An 18025-nucleotide genomic window follows, 5' to 3' on the forward strand; every position below is an offset into this window, starting at 1 on the left:
CTAAATTTAATACTCGTTTTATTTAAACTCAGAAATGTGTTGCAAGTAGACGCCATCATTGTAGTTTTCTGTGGACTGTTAGCACCTGCCACCCAGAAAGCCATAAAAGTATGGGAACGGATAAAAAAGGTAAATTTAGGATCAGAGGTTGACGAGGCTGAAGAACGTACGCGTTCCAGGAAAAGTGGGCTACTAAGATCCTAGTGACAAAGTGAGTTTGCCCCACTTTAACACCAACACTGTAACTGGTCACTTTACAGCATCTACAACAAAAGTCTAGAACCTAATTTTTCTTTACATTGCAGAAATAGCAAAGGATTTAATTCATATGGGTGCCCATTTTAATCTTCTCCACACCTGACTTAATTCAAAACATTTTTCTCAATACAAAAAAAAAAATACAGTTATTTTATGTGGCACGTCTGCAAACCTTATCTGGTGACTCTTTTCATCCTATAGGGGGCGACTGGCTTTACATTAAAAACAACAACAAAACTGAATGGATGATACTGCATATGGCAACATTTTAACATTTATTCCTATTTAAAAGCACTATTCCAGTAACTATTCCATTACTTAGTTAGTAGTGCTTATTCTACTACTAACTAAAAAGTAGTTACTAGTAGTAGTAGTAATAAAACAGTTAAACGGTGAAAATATAAAACAATGTTAATTCAAATATAATATAAAACGCAATCAATCAGAATTTGTAATGAAAAAACTGCATGTATACTGTATGAAAGTCTTCGCTTGTGTCAGTTGAAACTAAAAATGTGTATTAGGTCAGCGTGCGTTTTAACGTTAACCGGTTGTTTTCAGCATTTCAATACACAGATGACTGATTCATAAAAAATGTGGAGTGGATCATACAGTGAGGTCTGTGGTCTGGGCAAAGTGCAAAAACTAGCTGTGTCTCAATACTGTATAAAGAAAGTGACAGTTTCTTTTAATACACCCAAGCTGTGATTGGCTGAACATGTGTAAAGCCAGGCTGCTTGTTTCTGATTGGCTCTCGGCGCTTCGTTCAACTATTGGAGTTTGCGCAGTAGGAGCAGCGCTGAAATTCAAATTTGAACAGTTGTTTTGTGCGAAGAGGTCCAGAGAAGACAGAAGAGAAGCTGAGAGTCGCTCAGCTCGCCTCAAAACGCCCTGTTTGTGTAGTTTACACGATTTTAAAAATACACAGCTGTTGAACTATTGCCCGAGTGGAGATAAACTCTCCAAAATGGATCCATTTACTGAGGTGAGTCGGTGCGCTTACTACATTAGATATGTGACGTTATCTACGTTAACGTTAATGTTAGCTAACATAACGCTAAGTTGAGTCTGAATAGCTGCGTTGACATTACCTGCTAATGCTAACTTGCCTAACGTAACATTTTCTATTTCTAGAATGTTATTATCGACAAGCTAGTTACCGCAGGAGGCTTTGTTGTTTACTTCCATAGTACTTTAACGTAACGCTAAGCTAACGTTGGCATATGAATCGTAATAGATTCGAAGAAGGCCAGTGAAAACATGTCACGTGTTGTCTTTGTCTTTTCAGTCGTCAGCAACCATATAATACTCCAGGTCCTTCAGCTTTTAAAGGCAGTAGCGTTATGTGTAGGGATGTTTGGCCAATTAGTAAGTCAACGTAACGTTATTCAAATGAAACGACTTTGTCTCCATTTAAGGCAAAGGTATGTGTCAGCTCTGGAAATTGTCCAACACTTGGCCCTCTTTGCCTGATTCTTTCTCTTGTTATTAATGCGTTCATGCTGTTGGTGCAAGCTAGAACCAGAAATGAATTATATCTGATAACAGTTCTTGTTGATCCGGTATTCTTGGCAGTAGAGTTTGAAATTTCAAGTCCAGGAACTACAAGCAGGAGTGGCTTACTCCTGAGGAATGCTGCTGAATGTGACATCAGGTTTTCCATACTGCCTGGAGAAATTGTGCAGGCGGTGCAGTGCAGCAGCAGGAATGTGTTGGGGCTTGCACAGTCAACATACAGCACAGTAAATCAGATTGTCTGACAGGCTGAGTGTGAGGTCAAGAGAAGGGAGTGTCCTTAAGAAAAGAGGAAGGAAAGGGGGCATGCAAACTGAGCCCTTTTTATCTCTGGTGGAGAAGGACTCTTTTGTGTGTCTTAGGATGTTTGTTAAAGTAACGTTAGCCCATATAGAGATAGTCAGTGGGCTGTGCCTTGTTCCGCATATTTGTATTTACAGATATCCAGCAGTTATCCCGGGAAGATCAGGAAGGATCAGCATAATTTGGCCTACTTTAAAAAACAGATTAATTGCAAGTCTCAGTCTGTTGGATCATAAACATCTTCTGCTTGGCTCTGTTGAAGATATTTCAGTGACACTGTTTGGCATCACTTTGTAGTTATGTCTGGTTGGAAAATGGTTGAAACATGCTTCCTAATTGAATATGTTGTTTACTAGAATAAATTCTGCCATCAACAACAAAAATATTTGATCAAATTAAGGGAGTGGTGTGTTAATTTAATGTAAATTCAACTTTATTATCCATGGCATGTGTTAGATTCTTAGAGTGTGTGTGTATATATATATATATATATATATATATATATATATATATATATATATATATATATATATATATATATATATATATATATATATATATATATATATATATATATATATATATATATATATATATATATATATATATGAGGTTCACAATTTGGTTGATGACGGTCTCTCCTGGAAGGCATTCATAGTGTTGCACTGGATTTTTCATGTGAAAAGTGATTGTTGTGTTCAGGATTTAAAAACAGCTAGAGACAGAGTTCACCCACCTCTAGTGTTATGGCCATGTCAGTGATGGCTCTGTTATCGAGTTCTGAGATGTTGGGGGACCAATGATTTTGGAAAGCAGTGTATAGGGGAAAAAAACTTTTTGCTTCAAACTACAACTGGTGACGATTTTGTTCTTTACATTCTCTGTATGTATAAATCAGCCAATAGAGTAACAATTGAGTATGTTTTTTGTCAAACCAGAAACTGTTGGAGCGGACCCGGGCTCGCAGAGAAAACCTGCAGAAGAAAATGGCAGAGAGACCAAATGCAGCAAACAGACAGATGGTCAAAAGACCCAGAGAGCCACTGGCTGACACAAATAGTGTGAGCAGTGAGTTAGTCATTGATAAAGGTATGAACACATTTGTTGGATTGTTGTCTGCTGAGACTTGTAATGTCAGTTTGACCACTGAGTTGCAGCTCTAATACTGGTTAAATTTCTCTTTCACTTCCACCCAGTTCCACAGGTCTCCAAACCTTCTCCGTCCAAGCGCCGGTGCTCAGGGGAAAATGTCCAGCCTACATCCCGGGAGGAGAACCAGGAGCCACTGGTGACACGAGCTGTGGCTCCTGTGCTGTCAGACCCTCCGACAGACAAGAAACCCCCAGTGGGGCCTGCCAGCGTTCGACATTCCTCCTCCCTGGAGAAGACTGCTACCCGTCCTGCTGTCCAGTCTCAGCCAGGGCAGCTGAAAACTGCAGAGCCGGAGAAGATGGCGGTCGCCTCTGCCCCTGATCTTCCAAGCAGCAGAGCAGCAGAGATGGTGCCCTCCAGTTCAGCCCTGCAGGGGAACAAGGAGGACCTGGTGGAAGATCAAGCTCCATCTGCTGCTGGCATGAAGTCTCGTCTGCAGAGGCTAGCAGAGCAGAGAAAGTGTTGGGATGGCAGTGGTAAGAGTATTTTGTGTCCTGATTGAGATCCATCCATCGTCAAATGTTTATCCTGTGTACAGGAGCCAATCCCAGCTGACATCGGGCCCTGAATGAGATGATTTTGTTTGGATTAAATAATTGTAAATAGCAGGTAGTATTTGAAGACACAGAAAACAAAAGCTCCACACCAAAATAGCAAAACATAGAGTTAGAATCTGCTGTAGCTGACTGACAGAGATTTTAACACAGGAACTTTATAGTGGGGGTGCTGAATCAAAGGTTATTTCTTGTTGCTGTATTTTCCTTTTTAAAGCATATTCATATAGAAGTCTATTGAAGTGCATTTATTTAGAACACTGGTCTACAAGCTTGAGGTCAATGTATGTATGATTTTATTAGTCGAATGAATTAATACTGACTTGCCTGTCTTGAGTCATCACTGTTATGGTAGCTTGTAAGAGTCAGCTTGCAAAGAAAGTAATGCTACACTGTGTCAAAAGAAAAATGCTCACTTGGTGTTTCAGGAATTCAAAGTTTGCACAATGTCGTGGGTGTGATGTCCACTCTTTCAGATGTCTGATAGTCATATACTTTGTGCCCGCCCAAATTGAACATATTTCATACCTTTTCAGGAACCTCTGATGCAGTTGAAGACTGCACTCCCCTGTCCGTGTTGAAGAGGCAAGCTGAGGTTCCACCAGCGGTCGTCCCCACCGTGTCCTCAGCAACTCCACTGGGAAGGAGAGGCAGACTGGCCAACCTCGCTGCCACCATTGGATCCTGGGAGGACGACCTAAGCCATGCTAACATTCCCCATGAGAATGCAAAAGAAAAGCCCGTTCCCAAGTTAGCTGTCAGAGAGGCTGCTGTGCCTGCCGGCTCTAAACCAAGTGCTGCAGGCCATGTGGTAGCCAGTTCAACTGCAAGCAGCAAGTCTACAGCCAGCTCTAGTCAGGTAGGTTTCCTGGAACTGTCCACTGATGGTGCTTCATTACTTTTCTCACAAGAGTGAGCATTTTACGCTATATAAATGAAATTGAATTGCTTATGACTGCATTGTATCAAATTTATAGATATTATATTCTGAGAATGTTTATCTTGGGAATGTCCTCGAATATGTTTATTGTAGAGCATCAATCAACAGAAAATCTCTGTCATCTTTCTAGCAAAAACAACAAACATTTGCTTTTTCCAACTTCTCAGTGTGGGAATTTACTGGTTTTATTAATGAAATATTAAAGTACATTGGCATCATTTGGCTATTGGACTGTTGGTCTGACAAAACAAGAGATTTGAAGGTGTCAGCTTGGACTGTGGGGAAATACACAGGGCATTTTCACTACATTTTATAGACCAAAAAATTAATGGGTTAATCAAGAAAATGATTTGCAGATTAATAAACAGTGAAAATAATCATTAGTCACAGGCCTAATTACATGGTCGCCGTATTAGGCTGAGTAAGAAAGATAACATAACCGTGTGGGACAAGGCTGCCCCTTTTATTAGATTCAGGGTGGCGGTCTTTGCAACGTAATCTGGCAAATACTGCATTGCTCTGTGGTAACTGAAGCAACATGCCCTCACCAATGCAGCCATAACATTTTTAACACCAGGCTTTTTTTTGTCTGAATGGCCAGTTAGACCACCAGAGCACCAGGATGACCCAACTTGTGTTGTTTTTGAACATGCTTTATAAATAAGGGGACTATTGTATGCCTTTTCAACAGGCTGTGTATTCTCCAGTAAAGTCCGGCCGAGTGGTTCTCCCGAGTCCTCAGAAGGCTGACATTCCTGCAGCCAGCCCAGCACTAAAGTCAGTATCAAGTCCTCAGAAGAGTTCCATTCAGGGATCCGCCTTCCCGTCCAATCTCCAGAAGGCCAGCCCCCAATCCTCAACATCAGTGCCTCAAAGTCCCCTGAAGAATCAGGCCCCCTCCAGGGGTCTCTACTCCACCTCTAGCCCCCAGAAGCCAGAACTCTGTGCCAAGCCCACCATTGCTGCCCCGACTGTACCCCAGGAAAAGGCCTCTGCTGGTGCTCCTGGTGAGTTGATTTTCATTTTGGAATTATTTGATAAAATTAGCTACATGGTGAGGATTCAGTTCTTCAGTGTCTTTTTACATATTTTCTTAAGCAGAAGTGTTGAAATGTGCTGTGGCAGAGTTGATGAATTACCTGGAAACACATTAGGTTGTACTGTGTAATTTTGGGTGTCCTGCTGTATATTATTAATACAGCAACTGACATGGCTGCAGTTCAGTTTATGGTACTGGATCTCAACAAAAGAGAAAATGGATCTACACACTAAAAGATATATGATATATAGCTTACCGTTATGCCCAACAGGTGTAAAATCTTTCGTGGAGCGATTTGGAGAGAGATGCCAGGCACGTACCAACCAGAGCTCCCCAGCAGGGGGCCCTACCCATGCCAAGACTCCTACTGTAACTCCATCTCCAGTCACACCAAACACCAGACTGGTACAGGAGAGGCTCAGAGCTGCCCAGGCTGCAAACACAAGCACAGCTGATCTCACCCAAAGACAGAAGCTGGTAGGTTAATATTAGAGATGCTGTTGTGTAGCATGTTATTATTGTTTTGTTTTTATATCACAATAGCTACATTATATTTTATGCCTCCACTTTTTTCAGGAGCGAGAGTCTGAGCTGGCTCAGATTCGCAGTCGCTTTCAGAAGGGGAACAGTGTGTGGAAAAAAGATGAAGCGGCAGAAACCAGTAAAAACACAGACATCAAGGTTGGCCAACAAATGACAGTTATTTTGACAACTCACCAAACGGTCATGGGTTTATTATGCAAGATTGTATTTAATAAATATTATGCTCTTTAGGACCAGTTTTACAAGTCTGTGGAGGCTGAAGTTGCCCCACGTGAACCACAGGATGAACCTCCAGCAACCTCTACTGATTGTACACATACACCAACAAAGTGCATTCCTCCAGGTATTCAATGAGATTTCAGATTGGTGATTGAACAGTTTTATTTGATAGTGTCCAGACATGGGAGTGATCAGTTACTAACATTTTGCAGTTTGCAGGCATTGGTGGAGGTGTTCAGTCTGCACATGCGTATGCGAAGTTAACATAGATTATGTTCGTTAGCAGGTCATGGGTTGGTGGTCTCGCCTCCAGCCTTAACATCCAGTCCTCTGAGGGGGGTCGCCCATACTGTAGAGAAAACAACAGAAGAAGAGGAAGTGATCAAGGAGCGAGAGATGAATGTGGACCAGTCCATCAACTCTGCTGTTATCAATGATTTGTTTGATGGAATCCTGGAGCAGAGTGAAGATCAGGAGGAGGAGGAGGAAGAGGAGGAAGATGCTTTGAATATCTCCTCCATGTCCCTCCTCACTCCACTAGCAGAGACTGTGGCTGCAGTGGTGAAGAGTCCAGAGAGAAGGATGATGGTAGGCACCAACATGATGTCTCTTTCCACCACATACATCATCGTACTTCATGTAAGAGTGACTGTTGGACCTTTCTGGGCAGGGCAGAGAAACGGCGTAACATTTTCTTCATGTCTTTGTGCAGACATCCACTCCAGCCAGCTCATTCATCGTAAAGAGCAGCACTCCAGGCAGTGCTTCCAAACCCAGCAAGTTCCAGAGAACTAACATGGTACGAACCGCCTCCTCAGACAGCATTGAGGCCTCAGACGAGGACCACAAACTGCCATATAGGTAAGTGCTCCCATGTCACGCTCGGTTGTATTAAAATGGGCTGTCCTCGCTGTTGCAGTAAATGTGTATCTTATACGTATCTGTGTGTGTTAGCATTGATGCATATAGGTCCATCAGGGTGAAAGAGACGGAGAAACCCAATGTGAAACAGGTGATTGTGAGAAAAGAGGACGTTTCTAACAGAATGGAGGAACCCAGAGGATCCAGTCTCTTCAGTATCAAACAGAAGATGAAGGTTCGGAAGAAATGCTTTCAGTTTGCAGTTTGCAGTGTAAAGTGTTCATGTGAATTGACTTGATTCGCGTACTTGGTATGTACTTGAGGCTAAGTTTTACTCTATCCCGCTGTTTCCACAGATTCTGACGAATGAGATGAACCTGCAGCAGACAGTTATTCATCAGGCCAGCCAGGCACTCAACTGCTGCACAGATGAAGAGCATGGCAAAGGATCCCAGGTGGAGGCTGAGGCAGAGAGGCTGCTGCTGGTGGCAAGTAAGTTCCAGACAACAGATGAATACTTATTTAGCTTTATTTATAAAAAATGTAGCCGTAGCTTTGTACAATTTATGTTTTTCTTTATTAGATTTGAAAAAAATTTAATTGTATACTTAAACATTTAAACACAATTGTACAAAGCTAATTAATGCTATCAGTCAAAGTGCCAATACGTTTAGGCTGCTGCTTCTAGGCTACCTTTTTTGTAAGTAATAAAGCCACAATACGGAACCACCACTACAGCCCAACGTATATATTTTAAAGCCACCATCTGTAGGCTCCTAGAGGTAGTATCTAACTGTAGAAAGCTTGACTTGCATTTCTTTTGACTTTTTTTAGCGGAGAGGAGGGAAGCACTGAAGGTCGAGCTGGAACGTCTGAAAGGAGATCCAACAGGCCAGAAAAAGGCCTCTGTAGCCCCAGAACCTACTAGCATGTCTGCCTCCAAGGGCTCCATCACCCTGCAGGAGTTACGCCTGCCTCTCAAGGCAGACTTTGTTTGCTCCACTGCCAACAAGCCAGGTAGACTCAAAATGCATAATGCATAAAGTTTGGTAACACAGCACTTTTTAACATTTTCCCCAGACATCAGTTGTCACTAATTCTCAATATAGTACACACTATTCTGTCTTTTTGTTGTGTGTAAATAATAATGTCAGGAATCAGAGTTATGGGAAAACTGCAGCCTTTCTTCGACTTTGTTCTTACCTTCATTAGTGTTTTGACAGTGTGGAAATAATCTTATTCATATCCTTGTTGCTTGCATTGAAATTCCATGGAAGCTTTATCTGAATTTAGTCACTATCTGAGTGCTGTTGGTTGTATCATTCTGTCTTTTGATTATTCCAGATTCAACCAAACATTCCTTCTTCATCATGATTCGTGCTGGAGCAGAGAACACTGTGGCCACGCCTTTAGCCGGCACACACCGCAGCCTCAGTGGGGACACCCTCGCGTTCCCCACAAAGTTCACCATGTAAATCCCACACTGCTCATAAGAGAATTCACATCATGTCATTCAAGAACTGATTATTATTTGATTGTGATTCAGACATTGGTCACCTTTTGACATGGTGTTTAATATGGTTGTTTGGTTAAACTGAATGTGTTAAAGTTTGTCTCAGTCTATACTGAATAGGAAAAAGTTCACACTCTGACAATAATGAAACGTTACATGACAAATACCCCTCTTCACTTTCAGATCTGATGTTTCCAGTGACTTTGAGGTTAATATTGAGGTCTATGGCCTGGTGAGTGCTCTGACCACACATACGTATACATATATGCACATATTGCATATTACATGTTGTAAACAAACCCTAAAACCTTTCACACCTTTTAAACACATACTACATTCTCTTAAACATTCATGTCGTGTTTTCCACATCTGCTTTTTAAATTATTAAATTAAGTTCTGGAAAACTAATATCTGTAATTTCTTTGCAGCTGTGTTGATTTCATGATTTTTGAATTCATATGTGGCCCTTAAGATATAATGAAAAGTGTCTTGCAACAAATTCAGTATCATCAACTAGTAGAAATTGGCTATCTCAGTACTACTGTTTCATTTCTCATATTGATGATTCATCGAGTGTCTGCAAATACTGATACCATCATATCATTTTGTGATATGTATTAATTTGTAAAGAAGTCTTTATATGCACTTTGTTTAAGGCAATAATGAAAACATAAATTATAGTTAAATCACATAACAGAGGTATTTATTTTTTGGATTAAATTAAGACTTCACTTTTTCAGCCACAGAAAGTTTGGTTATCTGTGCTGCATTACTGAGCCCATACCTTTTATTTTTTTTTTCTCCCTCCATAGTTGCATAGTGTTTTCCCTTTTGTTTTTACCCACTCGTTTATCTTTTGATATATTAGCCATGTAAAACATATATTTTAGATAAAGAGTACGTTTTAAGTATCGCGCTGCTATTTAAAATTACTGGCTGCTGATTTGTTACAATCCTGTGCATTAACTGACATCCCCAGGTGCAGAAGCGTGAGGTCTGCAATGACAAGAAGAAGAAACCCAGCAAGTCAAAGGTAAATCCCCATTTTGTGGTGTTTTACCAAGTGGATCACACATTTGTCAGTTAATGATAGGACATGCTTTAATACTGTGTGTGTGTGTGTGTATCCAGATAATGTGGTTCATGAGGCCCATGATTTGTGTATGTCGGTATGAACAGTTTCTGTATCATATGCCTCACATGTCAGTGGGTGTGCACTGTGTGGGCAGATATAGTCTAAAGAATATCGCTACTGCATACTGGCCAGCAACATACATGTCCCTCAGACACAGTGTACTGTCTCACCCATCTTTCCTTTTGAAGCAAAAACCCATTATTTGCTTTACTTTGTTTCTAGGCTATCACTCCAAAGAGATTCCTCACCATCACTGTAAGCATTTCAGATGGGGTTTTTTTCTGCTGCCCATCACACTCATATTTCTCTCAATGTTAAATCAGGATGTAACTCTTAGTTCTCATCTTCTTGAAATGTATTTAATTTGTTTGCTTCATGTTTTGTCTTGCAGAAAAGCGTCCAGACACCAGGTATGTCAACATTTAATGCCAATCTAAAGAAACAGTTTGTACTATTGAGTCAGATGTAAGAGACTTTTGCCTCTACAAAAAGCTTCAGCAGGATTTCTGCAGGTCCTTTTTTAAAAAGTATAAAAATCCAATAACGAACTAAAAACTGAGTGGATTATGTAGTTGACGTTACTTTTATACAATTGCATTGACTTCAGTCTCGCGTTTAAATGTGTTTTGGGGAAAATTTTGTTTTGATTGCGCTGCAACAAGTACAAAACGAAACCAAACTGGAATCAATAACCACTGCTGCAAACTATGCAAAAGATAGCTACTTCTATAACAAACAAGTTCAATTGTTTCTGTTAATGTCACTTTCATCTAATAAGGGTAAATGCTCATGGGAACTTTGGGTGGAACAGTTAAAGGCATTATAGTCACATGGAAAGCCACCAGCAAACTGCAGCCATCATCACCTAATATTGTTCTGTAGTCACATTTGTGATGTTCCAAAGTCACCCAGTGCACCCACTCTGAACTAACAACAGTTAGTTGTTTGGATCTACACCAACATAAAAAACAGAGCAAATGTTCATGTTGAATGTGAATTAATTCATTTACTTAGCAAGTTATTCTTGGACTTGGCTAAAAATGTCTCAAAAGTTCTTACAAAATCATAAATGGAACTTGTTGAAACCTGCAGAAACCGAATCATGGTAGATGTGATTGTAGTCTCCCAGTCAAAGCTGAGGTTGTTCTCTCAGACTTGAAAAAGACCTTTGTTTTCACTGCTTGGACATTACTCCATAGGACAAGTAAACTACTGTTGAAGTGTAAAATTGGTGAGCTCTGATGTGAGGTATTAATGATCTCATCTTTCTGTGTGTAGTTTTGGCCAGTCCAGGAGGCCCCAATGCTGTTCGCACCAGTAACTTCGTCATGGTTGGATCACACAAGCTCACCCTGTCCTCTATAGGGAAAAACAAATTTCCTTTGGAGAAGGTATAGAAGCTATTAATGTCACCTTTTCAGTTCCTCCTCATCGTTTTTCCCACACATTTTTCAAGCACTTTATTTCAAGCACACAATATCTTTATTGCTGTATGTAAGACCAACACACCTGGATCAGTCATATATTTGTGTACAGGCTTTACAGAGACTCACAGTAACCCTGTTTGTTCTCATCGGACAGTATGTTCTGCCTGTGGACTCATTTACATGCCTTGATATCTTTCTTTTAGATCAAATATGTACGAAGTGAAAGAGAACTACTCAGTGGCATGTTTCATACCAAGGTTACTACTTGCCCTATGTTTCTGTTCTGGTTGTGTGGGAAAGGTGATGAACACACTATAACAAGGAATTTTTTTAACTGCGGTGATACTCAGATTATCCGATTAATCTGATCACAAATCTCATTGGGGAATGTTTGTCTATGATTGTCAGGTGCTTTCAAGCAACTGTTAACAATCTTAAAATAAAGTTGCAATGTATTTTTATTTGTTTAACCATATCTTGTACCTTTTTAACATTTCTCCCCATACTGTGAACATGATGTCAAAGCGTTTAAGTGTCTTGTCCTTTGGATTCAAGGTGCCATTCCTGTGCCCTCTGGAGGGCCACGTCTACCTCAAGATGCAGTGTGAAGTTGGCACAAAGGTGGAGGAGAGGGGCTTCCTGGTGAGTGCATGTAGATCAAATCATCGCCACAGATAAACCCATGCTGAGGCAAGCATTGGTTTATTAATGCTGTACTTGTATGTTTGACTCCCCCCACAGACAATGTTTGAAGATGTTAGTGGATTTGGAGCCTGGCACAGGAGGTGGTGTGTCTTATCAGGATACTGCATCTCCTACTGGACCTACCCAGATGATGAGAAGCGCAAGGTAAGGCTGTTCTGGAGGCTCATGGTGGCCTGAATACTGAGAAACTTCAGGTTGGGCTTTCCTTTTTGTCACCTATCTCTACTAGGGATGAAACGATTACCGGTTTAACGGTAAACCATGGTAAAATTCCCAACGGTTATTATTACCGTACACATTTTAATTACCATGAGAACCGGTTACGGTTAACTGCGCTGTTATAATCTCACAGCAAACACTGTCCAGCGTCAGCGGGGGGGGGTCGATACAGCATAGTATCGTGATATTTGCCATGGCAATACTGTATCAATACACGGACGCCAAGTATTGATATTTTAGTATATAAATTGCAGATGGGAGTTTTAACTTTTTGGTACTAGAATAATAAAATCGTTTGCTTTTTTAGTCCACTAGAAAACTTAACAGGACCATATAGAGGACTGAAAAAGTGATATGAACAAACAGAGATATGTCTCTCTTTAGATAAACAGATGTTGACAAAGTGTGACGTTAGGGACCTAGTTGGAAAAAGGTAATAAATTGCAATATATCTCAATATATTTAAAATCGAAGTCGGTCATATTTTAGTTTTTATGAGTGCTGAGAAAATAACCGTACAGTGAATGCAGGGTGAGTTAATGTGTAGCTTTGGTTTGTCTCTCTGACTTGCTAATAGCGTGTAAACTGAAGCTCTCAGTGTTGCTGCTCTTGTAAAAACGCTACATGTAGTTCTGCTGCTGTGTGTCGTGTGTCGGCAGACTCTATTCGTCCACTGCACATGATAACACGTTACGCAGTTCAGTCAACCAACCAGCATATCTAGAAACGCTCCAGACTGCTCTGTATTTATGTCAGTTTTGGGGCTCATTGCAGTAACTATCACTGTCTTCTAAAACTTATTTGTTTTCATGTAATTGTGCACGGGGTCATTGTATTACATATATAATATAAAATCTTGATAATGCACACTTATATGATTTTCATACAAAAGGTATTTACTGTTTTATTTTTTATGCAAACAAAATGGCAGCTGTATTTGTAGTTTTCAATATAAAACTTGTTAATGGTTTCAGTGTGTATCAGTAATCTTTTTCAGCACATTTTTACAATACCATGATAATACTAATAACCGTAATAATTTTGGTCACTATAATCGTGATATGAAATTTTCATACCGTTTCATCCCTAATCTCTACATCTAGGTCAATTTGCACAGTGGTTTTACATTTGTGAGGCTGTGCAGTGAGCGTGTGCACTGCTCGCACTAGGGAAGTGGAAACAAACAAGAAAAAATGGTCATGATCATTCCTGCAACTGTTAAAATTTCAAGAATAAAACAACAAGATGCACACTGCAGACTACACAGTTAAAGAGACTAATTATGGCTATTGCTCGCAACTTGACCCAGACCTTTGGCTCTGCGAGGTCACGAGAAATGAAATATAAACTACTTCTGAGTTGTCAATAGCACGCACAAAAAGCTCCTGGCTTTTGGGTTTGGCATATGCAATACACCTGAGAAGAGTCAAAGCTGAAGAAGGCCGTCTCTGGGAGTCCACATGATGTCAGATTGATCATAAAAAGAGGTTAAAGACACTTTCTGAAAAACAAAACTTCTGCAAATGAAATGTGCTCTTATACCAACTGCATGAATGAGGAAATTAATCGGCATGTCAGACAAGTGCTTCATCCTCCACGGAAGGGGAGGATTCTGAAAGAGTCGAGTGTTGTTGAAATAAACCTGCCAGCAAGCAGTTTAGGGTAACATTCCGTTACCATGGTAACTGGTAACGGAAAACCCAGAGTTATCCCCATCACTAAACCTGCTTTCTGAAGCAGGGCCCTGATGTATTTTTTCCTCTTCTGTCAGAATCCCATTGGTCGTATCAACCTGGCTAACTGCACCAGTAAGAAGGTGGAACCTGCCAACAGAGAGTTTTGTGCCAGACCCAACACATTTGAGCTCATCACAGTCAGACCACAAAGGGATGACGACAAAGAGACACTAGTCAGTCAGTGCAAGAATACCATGTGTGTCACCAAGTAAGTTCTTACAGTTTGCATATGAATAAATGTTCCACATGCATTTATAGATGAGTGACCCTGCATTTCTGAACACGGGTTGTTTTCTTGTGCAGAAATTGGCTAAGTGCAGACACTAAGGACGAGAGGAATCTGTGGATGAAGAAACTGAACCAGATTTTGGTGGATCTGCGAATGTGGCAGCCAGACGCCTGTTACAGGCCACTGTAATTACTGCACTCTGTCGCAACCAGCCCTTCTATCTTTTGGACTCTTAATATCAGTGACACATGCAAATACTAAGTGCAATACAGTATCAGAATTTTTAAATATTTTTTACTTGTGGATATTTTACAGGCGATAAGTAATCAAACAAAGTTAGAGATCAGAGGAAGGTAAATAAAGCCATACATTTGAAACATTTCAGTACAGTATTTTGTGTAGGAGTTTGAGTTTGGCACTATATTTTATACATTTCCAGACTGGTTTGATACTAATGTTTTTTGGTATTGTTGAGTTGCCACATTATGTTAATGCAAATATTTAGTTTGCTTGACAAGTGATGCATGGCTTTAAATTATTTGGTTTCAAAGCTGAAATCAATATATAAGCGGTGTTGAAATTACAGATGACTACTTATTTGAAGCACCACAGTTTTATTACAATTTATCCTGCATGATGGCACAGAACAATGCTGAAACTTTTGGTAAGTTTTTATTTTATATATTAGCTTTTATAACATGTGGCAGGCCTTTAACATGGTGGTTCTTCATTGCCGTGCACAGACCAGTTATAGCCCAGGTTTCATTCTATTTGTAATGTTTGTTCAATGTTTATGAGATTGTTTCAGTGTGGAAGTTGAGGTTTTGGATAACTGGGGGTAAAGTCTGTTACATATTATACTCTAGAGCCCGAACAACAGTAGTTTGAGGCCAATACAGATATTTATGTTTCTGAGTTAAAGAAAATCTGACAATTACATGTTGACCATTATTGGGTTGTTTAATATAAATGCATAACAAATAGGTGGCACGCTACTTTATGGCTTGGTAATACCATGGTGTATATAGTGGGTAATAATAAAGTAATAATTAATACCATGTAGTTATGGTATTAACATTGGGTGTATGTGGGTAATAGACTGAAATGTATGTAACAGGATATGGAGGGGGGAAAAAAGGGGGAATAGTGTCAGTTAAAGTTAACAATAAAATGGTTCTATCAGTGCAGTAATTCAAAATGCCAAACTACTTGTTTCTATTTCATTTCATGGTAAAGAGGCAGACTGATTAGAGGAAAACAGTTTCCGTCTAACCATAAATCAGGGCTGCTAAACGCTAAACCACCTGTTTCCAGCACGCACGCACTCACGCACACACTGGAGTGACATATTTGTTTTATGGCCTGTTTACTTCCTGTCAACTACACCTTCACCTCCAACCGTAGTGATCACTTTTTTTCATCAATTACTTCACTTTTCAGTTAGCTCTGTCCATATTAACAGTGTTTACCATTTGTTTGTGATCAATTTGATTATCTCCTCAGTGTTTTAGATAACCTTTTACCAATGTTGGCTAGTCACTGTGTAGCCTGTTTTCCCAGTTTAGCTAACTTTGGCTTGTAATGGCTTTTGCAAGATGATATACGTTACTGTAGAGTTGACAGGTAGTAAACAGATGGTAAAACAAATATACGTCACTCTGCATTGTGTAAGTAGAGAATATATATTAAAATGAAATGAAGTAGAAACAAGTATAGTTTTTGTTTTGTTTTGTTTTTTCACTAATAACAATTTTATTGTTAGCAGGTTACCAAAATGTTACTATAACTAAATATTTTGCCTTGTTAACTTTAAATGTGTATCCCCATAGCCCTTGTTTTTGACCCTGTCACATAAATTCTAGTCTATTACCCTAATATACCCTTTGTTAATACAAAGTTATTTTGTAATTACATGGGATTGCTTGATTATTACATTTTTATTATCACTCAATTACCCCAGTATTTCCATCTACTGAGCTGTAATGTAAAGTGTTACCCAGACATTTTTTATTTTAGGATCCTTTTTGAATATTAGTGTTGTGACCAATTGGAACATTTGCACTGTTTGTAAATGACCTTAAACACCATCTTTGGCTTTCTCTACTGCAATTTCCTATTTTACTGGGATATACACTGAATACAAATTTGTCATAAGATATTGTCCACCTTATTTATTACTCAGCCTTTACTCTAAAGAAAATGTCTCAACGGAAGTTATTTTGTTGGCTTTTTGCTTTATGTTGCAATGGTCACCAGAAGTTGTTCTTTTAGTGTAAAATTTTAATGGCTAAAAACACAGAACTTTGAAAATTAAATGTCAGGGTCATGTGTCCTGTACATTTAGTCTAAGTGTTGACTAAAAAAAAGACGTGGTGTTATTGCATGTTTTGCTTTTGTAAGGCACCCCTTGAGTTGCTCATGGAATGTATGCGTGTATGTATGTAACAGACTTTACAGTGACCCTGCAGGTGTTGTGTAAATGTTATTTCAGAATGACAGATTTTCACTTGTGTTCAAGTAAAACACGCTTTTTCATCATGTTGATAAAGAATACAGACTAAACAACTGCATTGTTTCTGCATACCTTCTACATAAATTTTCATCATGAGCAATATGAGTGAGCAGACAATATGTTCATGGTTTCAACTGATACACTCCGACTTCAATTCTTCAGTTTGCCAGATATTTGTGGATCAATGAGACTTCAATAAATACCTGCTTTGACCAAAATGCACCAGGTTACTAATACTTAAGTTCTTTTGTCTTCATATCAAAATGTAAGTTTTTGGAACTTTTGTGAGTTTCTTTAAACTGACTTTTCCCAGTTTCTTTTAAGAGTCTTGAATGCAAGTCCAGAAAAGTGTCCCTATATCGAGCTTTCATTGAACCAAAGATTTGTCACAGGCTGGCTCAGCAACAATATTTGCATCAACTACTTATAACAAAAATATGGTGTCCACTTTAGCTCTAGAGACATTTCACTTTTGAAACTTGCGGCAATGGATGGTCAGCCATTTACCAACATGACAATGTCAGCATGAACACAAAGCACAAAGACAGCATGGAGCCTTGCTGTTCCAAAGTATCCACAATTGGCAGATAACATCTGTTAGCTCATGCAAATTTTACTAAGGCTTTCACATTAACACTAAATTTTGTTAAATGGTGGGATCTGAACCCACCCTCCTGAGATACTGGAGCCCTAATGCTGTGCCTTAGACCGCTCGGCCACACTACCTGCAAATGTGCTCTCTGTAATGCATTACCTGTTATTTCAGTCCAGGTCATTAAATGTAATCTATGAAATTCACACTGTTGAGCCAAACTGGCCAGAAATATGTGCCAATAACAAATCTCACTTTGATCTCAATGTGTCTGTAAAACTGAAAAGGTGGATGCATTATTTGGCAGAACAGAATTTGAATACAGCAAGATTTTCATTTTGTAAATCTGGTCCTATTTAGAGTAAAATACACAAAAAAGCAGGGTAGGCCTCAGGGCGTGGCTACCTTGTGATTGACAAGAAGCTAGGCATAGCGATGTGTATCACTGCCCTGCTCCTCCCTCTCATCCAAATATGGTCACTTCTGGTCCCAAAAAAGTCAAGATGGCGATGGCCAAAATACCAAACTCAAGGCTTCAAAACTTTTTCTTTATACATCAATTTCCAAAATGGT

The 18025-nt window shown here is 39.6% G+C and overlaps 1 protein-coding gene across 3 annotated transcripts; it reads left to right on the forward strand.

Moving 5' to 3' along the window:
• Positions 1-1080: 1080 nt before the first annotated feature.
• Positions 1081-17090, forward strand: anln (anillin, actin binding protein). Of its 3 annotated transcripts, none has more exons than XM_038725006.1 (24): positions 1081-1243; positions 3015-3165; positions 3273-3704; positions 4319-4641; positions 5414-5729; positions 6033-6238; positions 6338-6442; positions 6536-6647; positions 6807-7111; positions 7236-7384; positions 7478-7619; positions 7741-7876; positions 8219-8401; positions 8729-8855; positions 9081-9129; positions 9877-9930; positions 10255-10287; positions 10424-10442; positions 11311-11423; positions 11663-11716; positions 12015-12101; positions 12201-12308; positions 14155-14327; positions 14423-17090. In XM_038725006.1, exons 1-24 carry the CDS (start codon positions 1226-1228, stop codon positions 14535-14537), a joined length of 3510 nt encoding a protein of 1169 aa, XP_038580934.1. In that variant the 5' UTR covers positions 1081-1225; the 3' UTR covers positions 14538-17090. The 3 variants fall into 3 exon arrangements, with proteins under 3 accessions (XP_038580934.1, XP_038580935.1, XP_038580936.1); XM_038725007.1 differs by having other exon boundaries at positions 6810-7111; XM_038725008.1 differs by lacking the exon at positions 11663-11716 and having other exon boundaries at positions 1082-1243.
• Positions 17091-18025: the final 935 nt, after the last annotated feature.

This window comes from Micropterus salmoides, unplaced genomic scaffold (assembly GCF_014851395.1).
Source record: "Micropterus salmoides isolate LMB-PRFRI ecotype aquatic unplaced genomic scaffold, ASM1485139v1 Ms_hic_scaffold_17, whole genome shotgun sequence".
Taxonomy (NCBI): domain Eukaryota; kingdom Metazoa; phylum Chordata; class Actinopteri; order Centrarchiformes; family Centrarchidae; genus Micropterus; species Micropterus salmoides.

Bases quoted from the DNA above. Each gene is read 5' to 3' on its own strand.
- anln (XM_038725006.1), top strand. The intron at 7,620-7,740 runs GTTCGGAAGAAA...CTGTTTCCACAG, and splicing joins GTATCAAACAGAAGATGAAG to ATTCTGACGAATGAGATGAA. The intron at 7,877-8,218 runs GTAAGTTCCAGA...GACTTTTTTTAG, and splicing joins GAGGCTGCTGCTGGTGGCAA to CGGAGAGGAGGGAAGCACTG.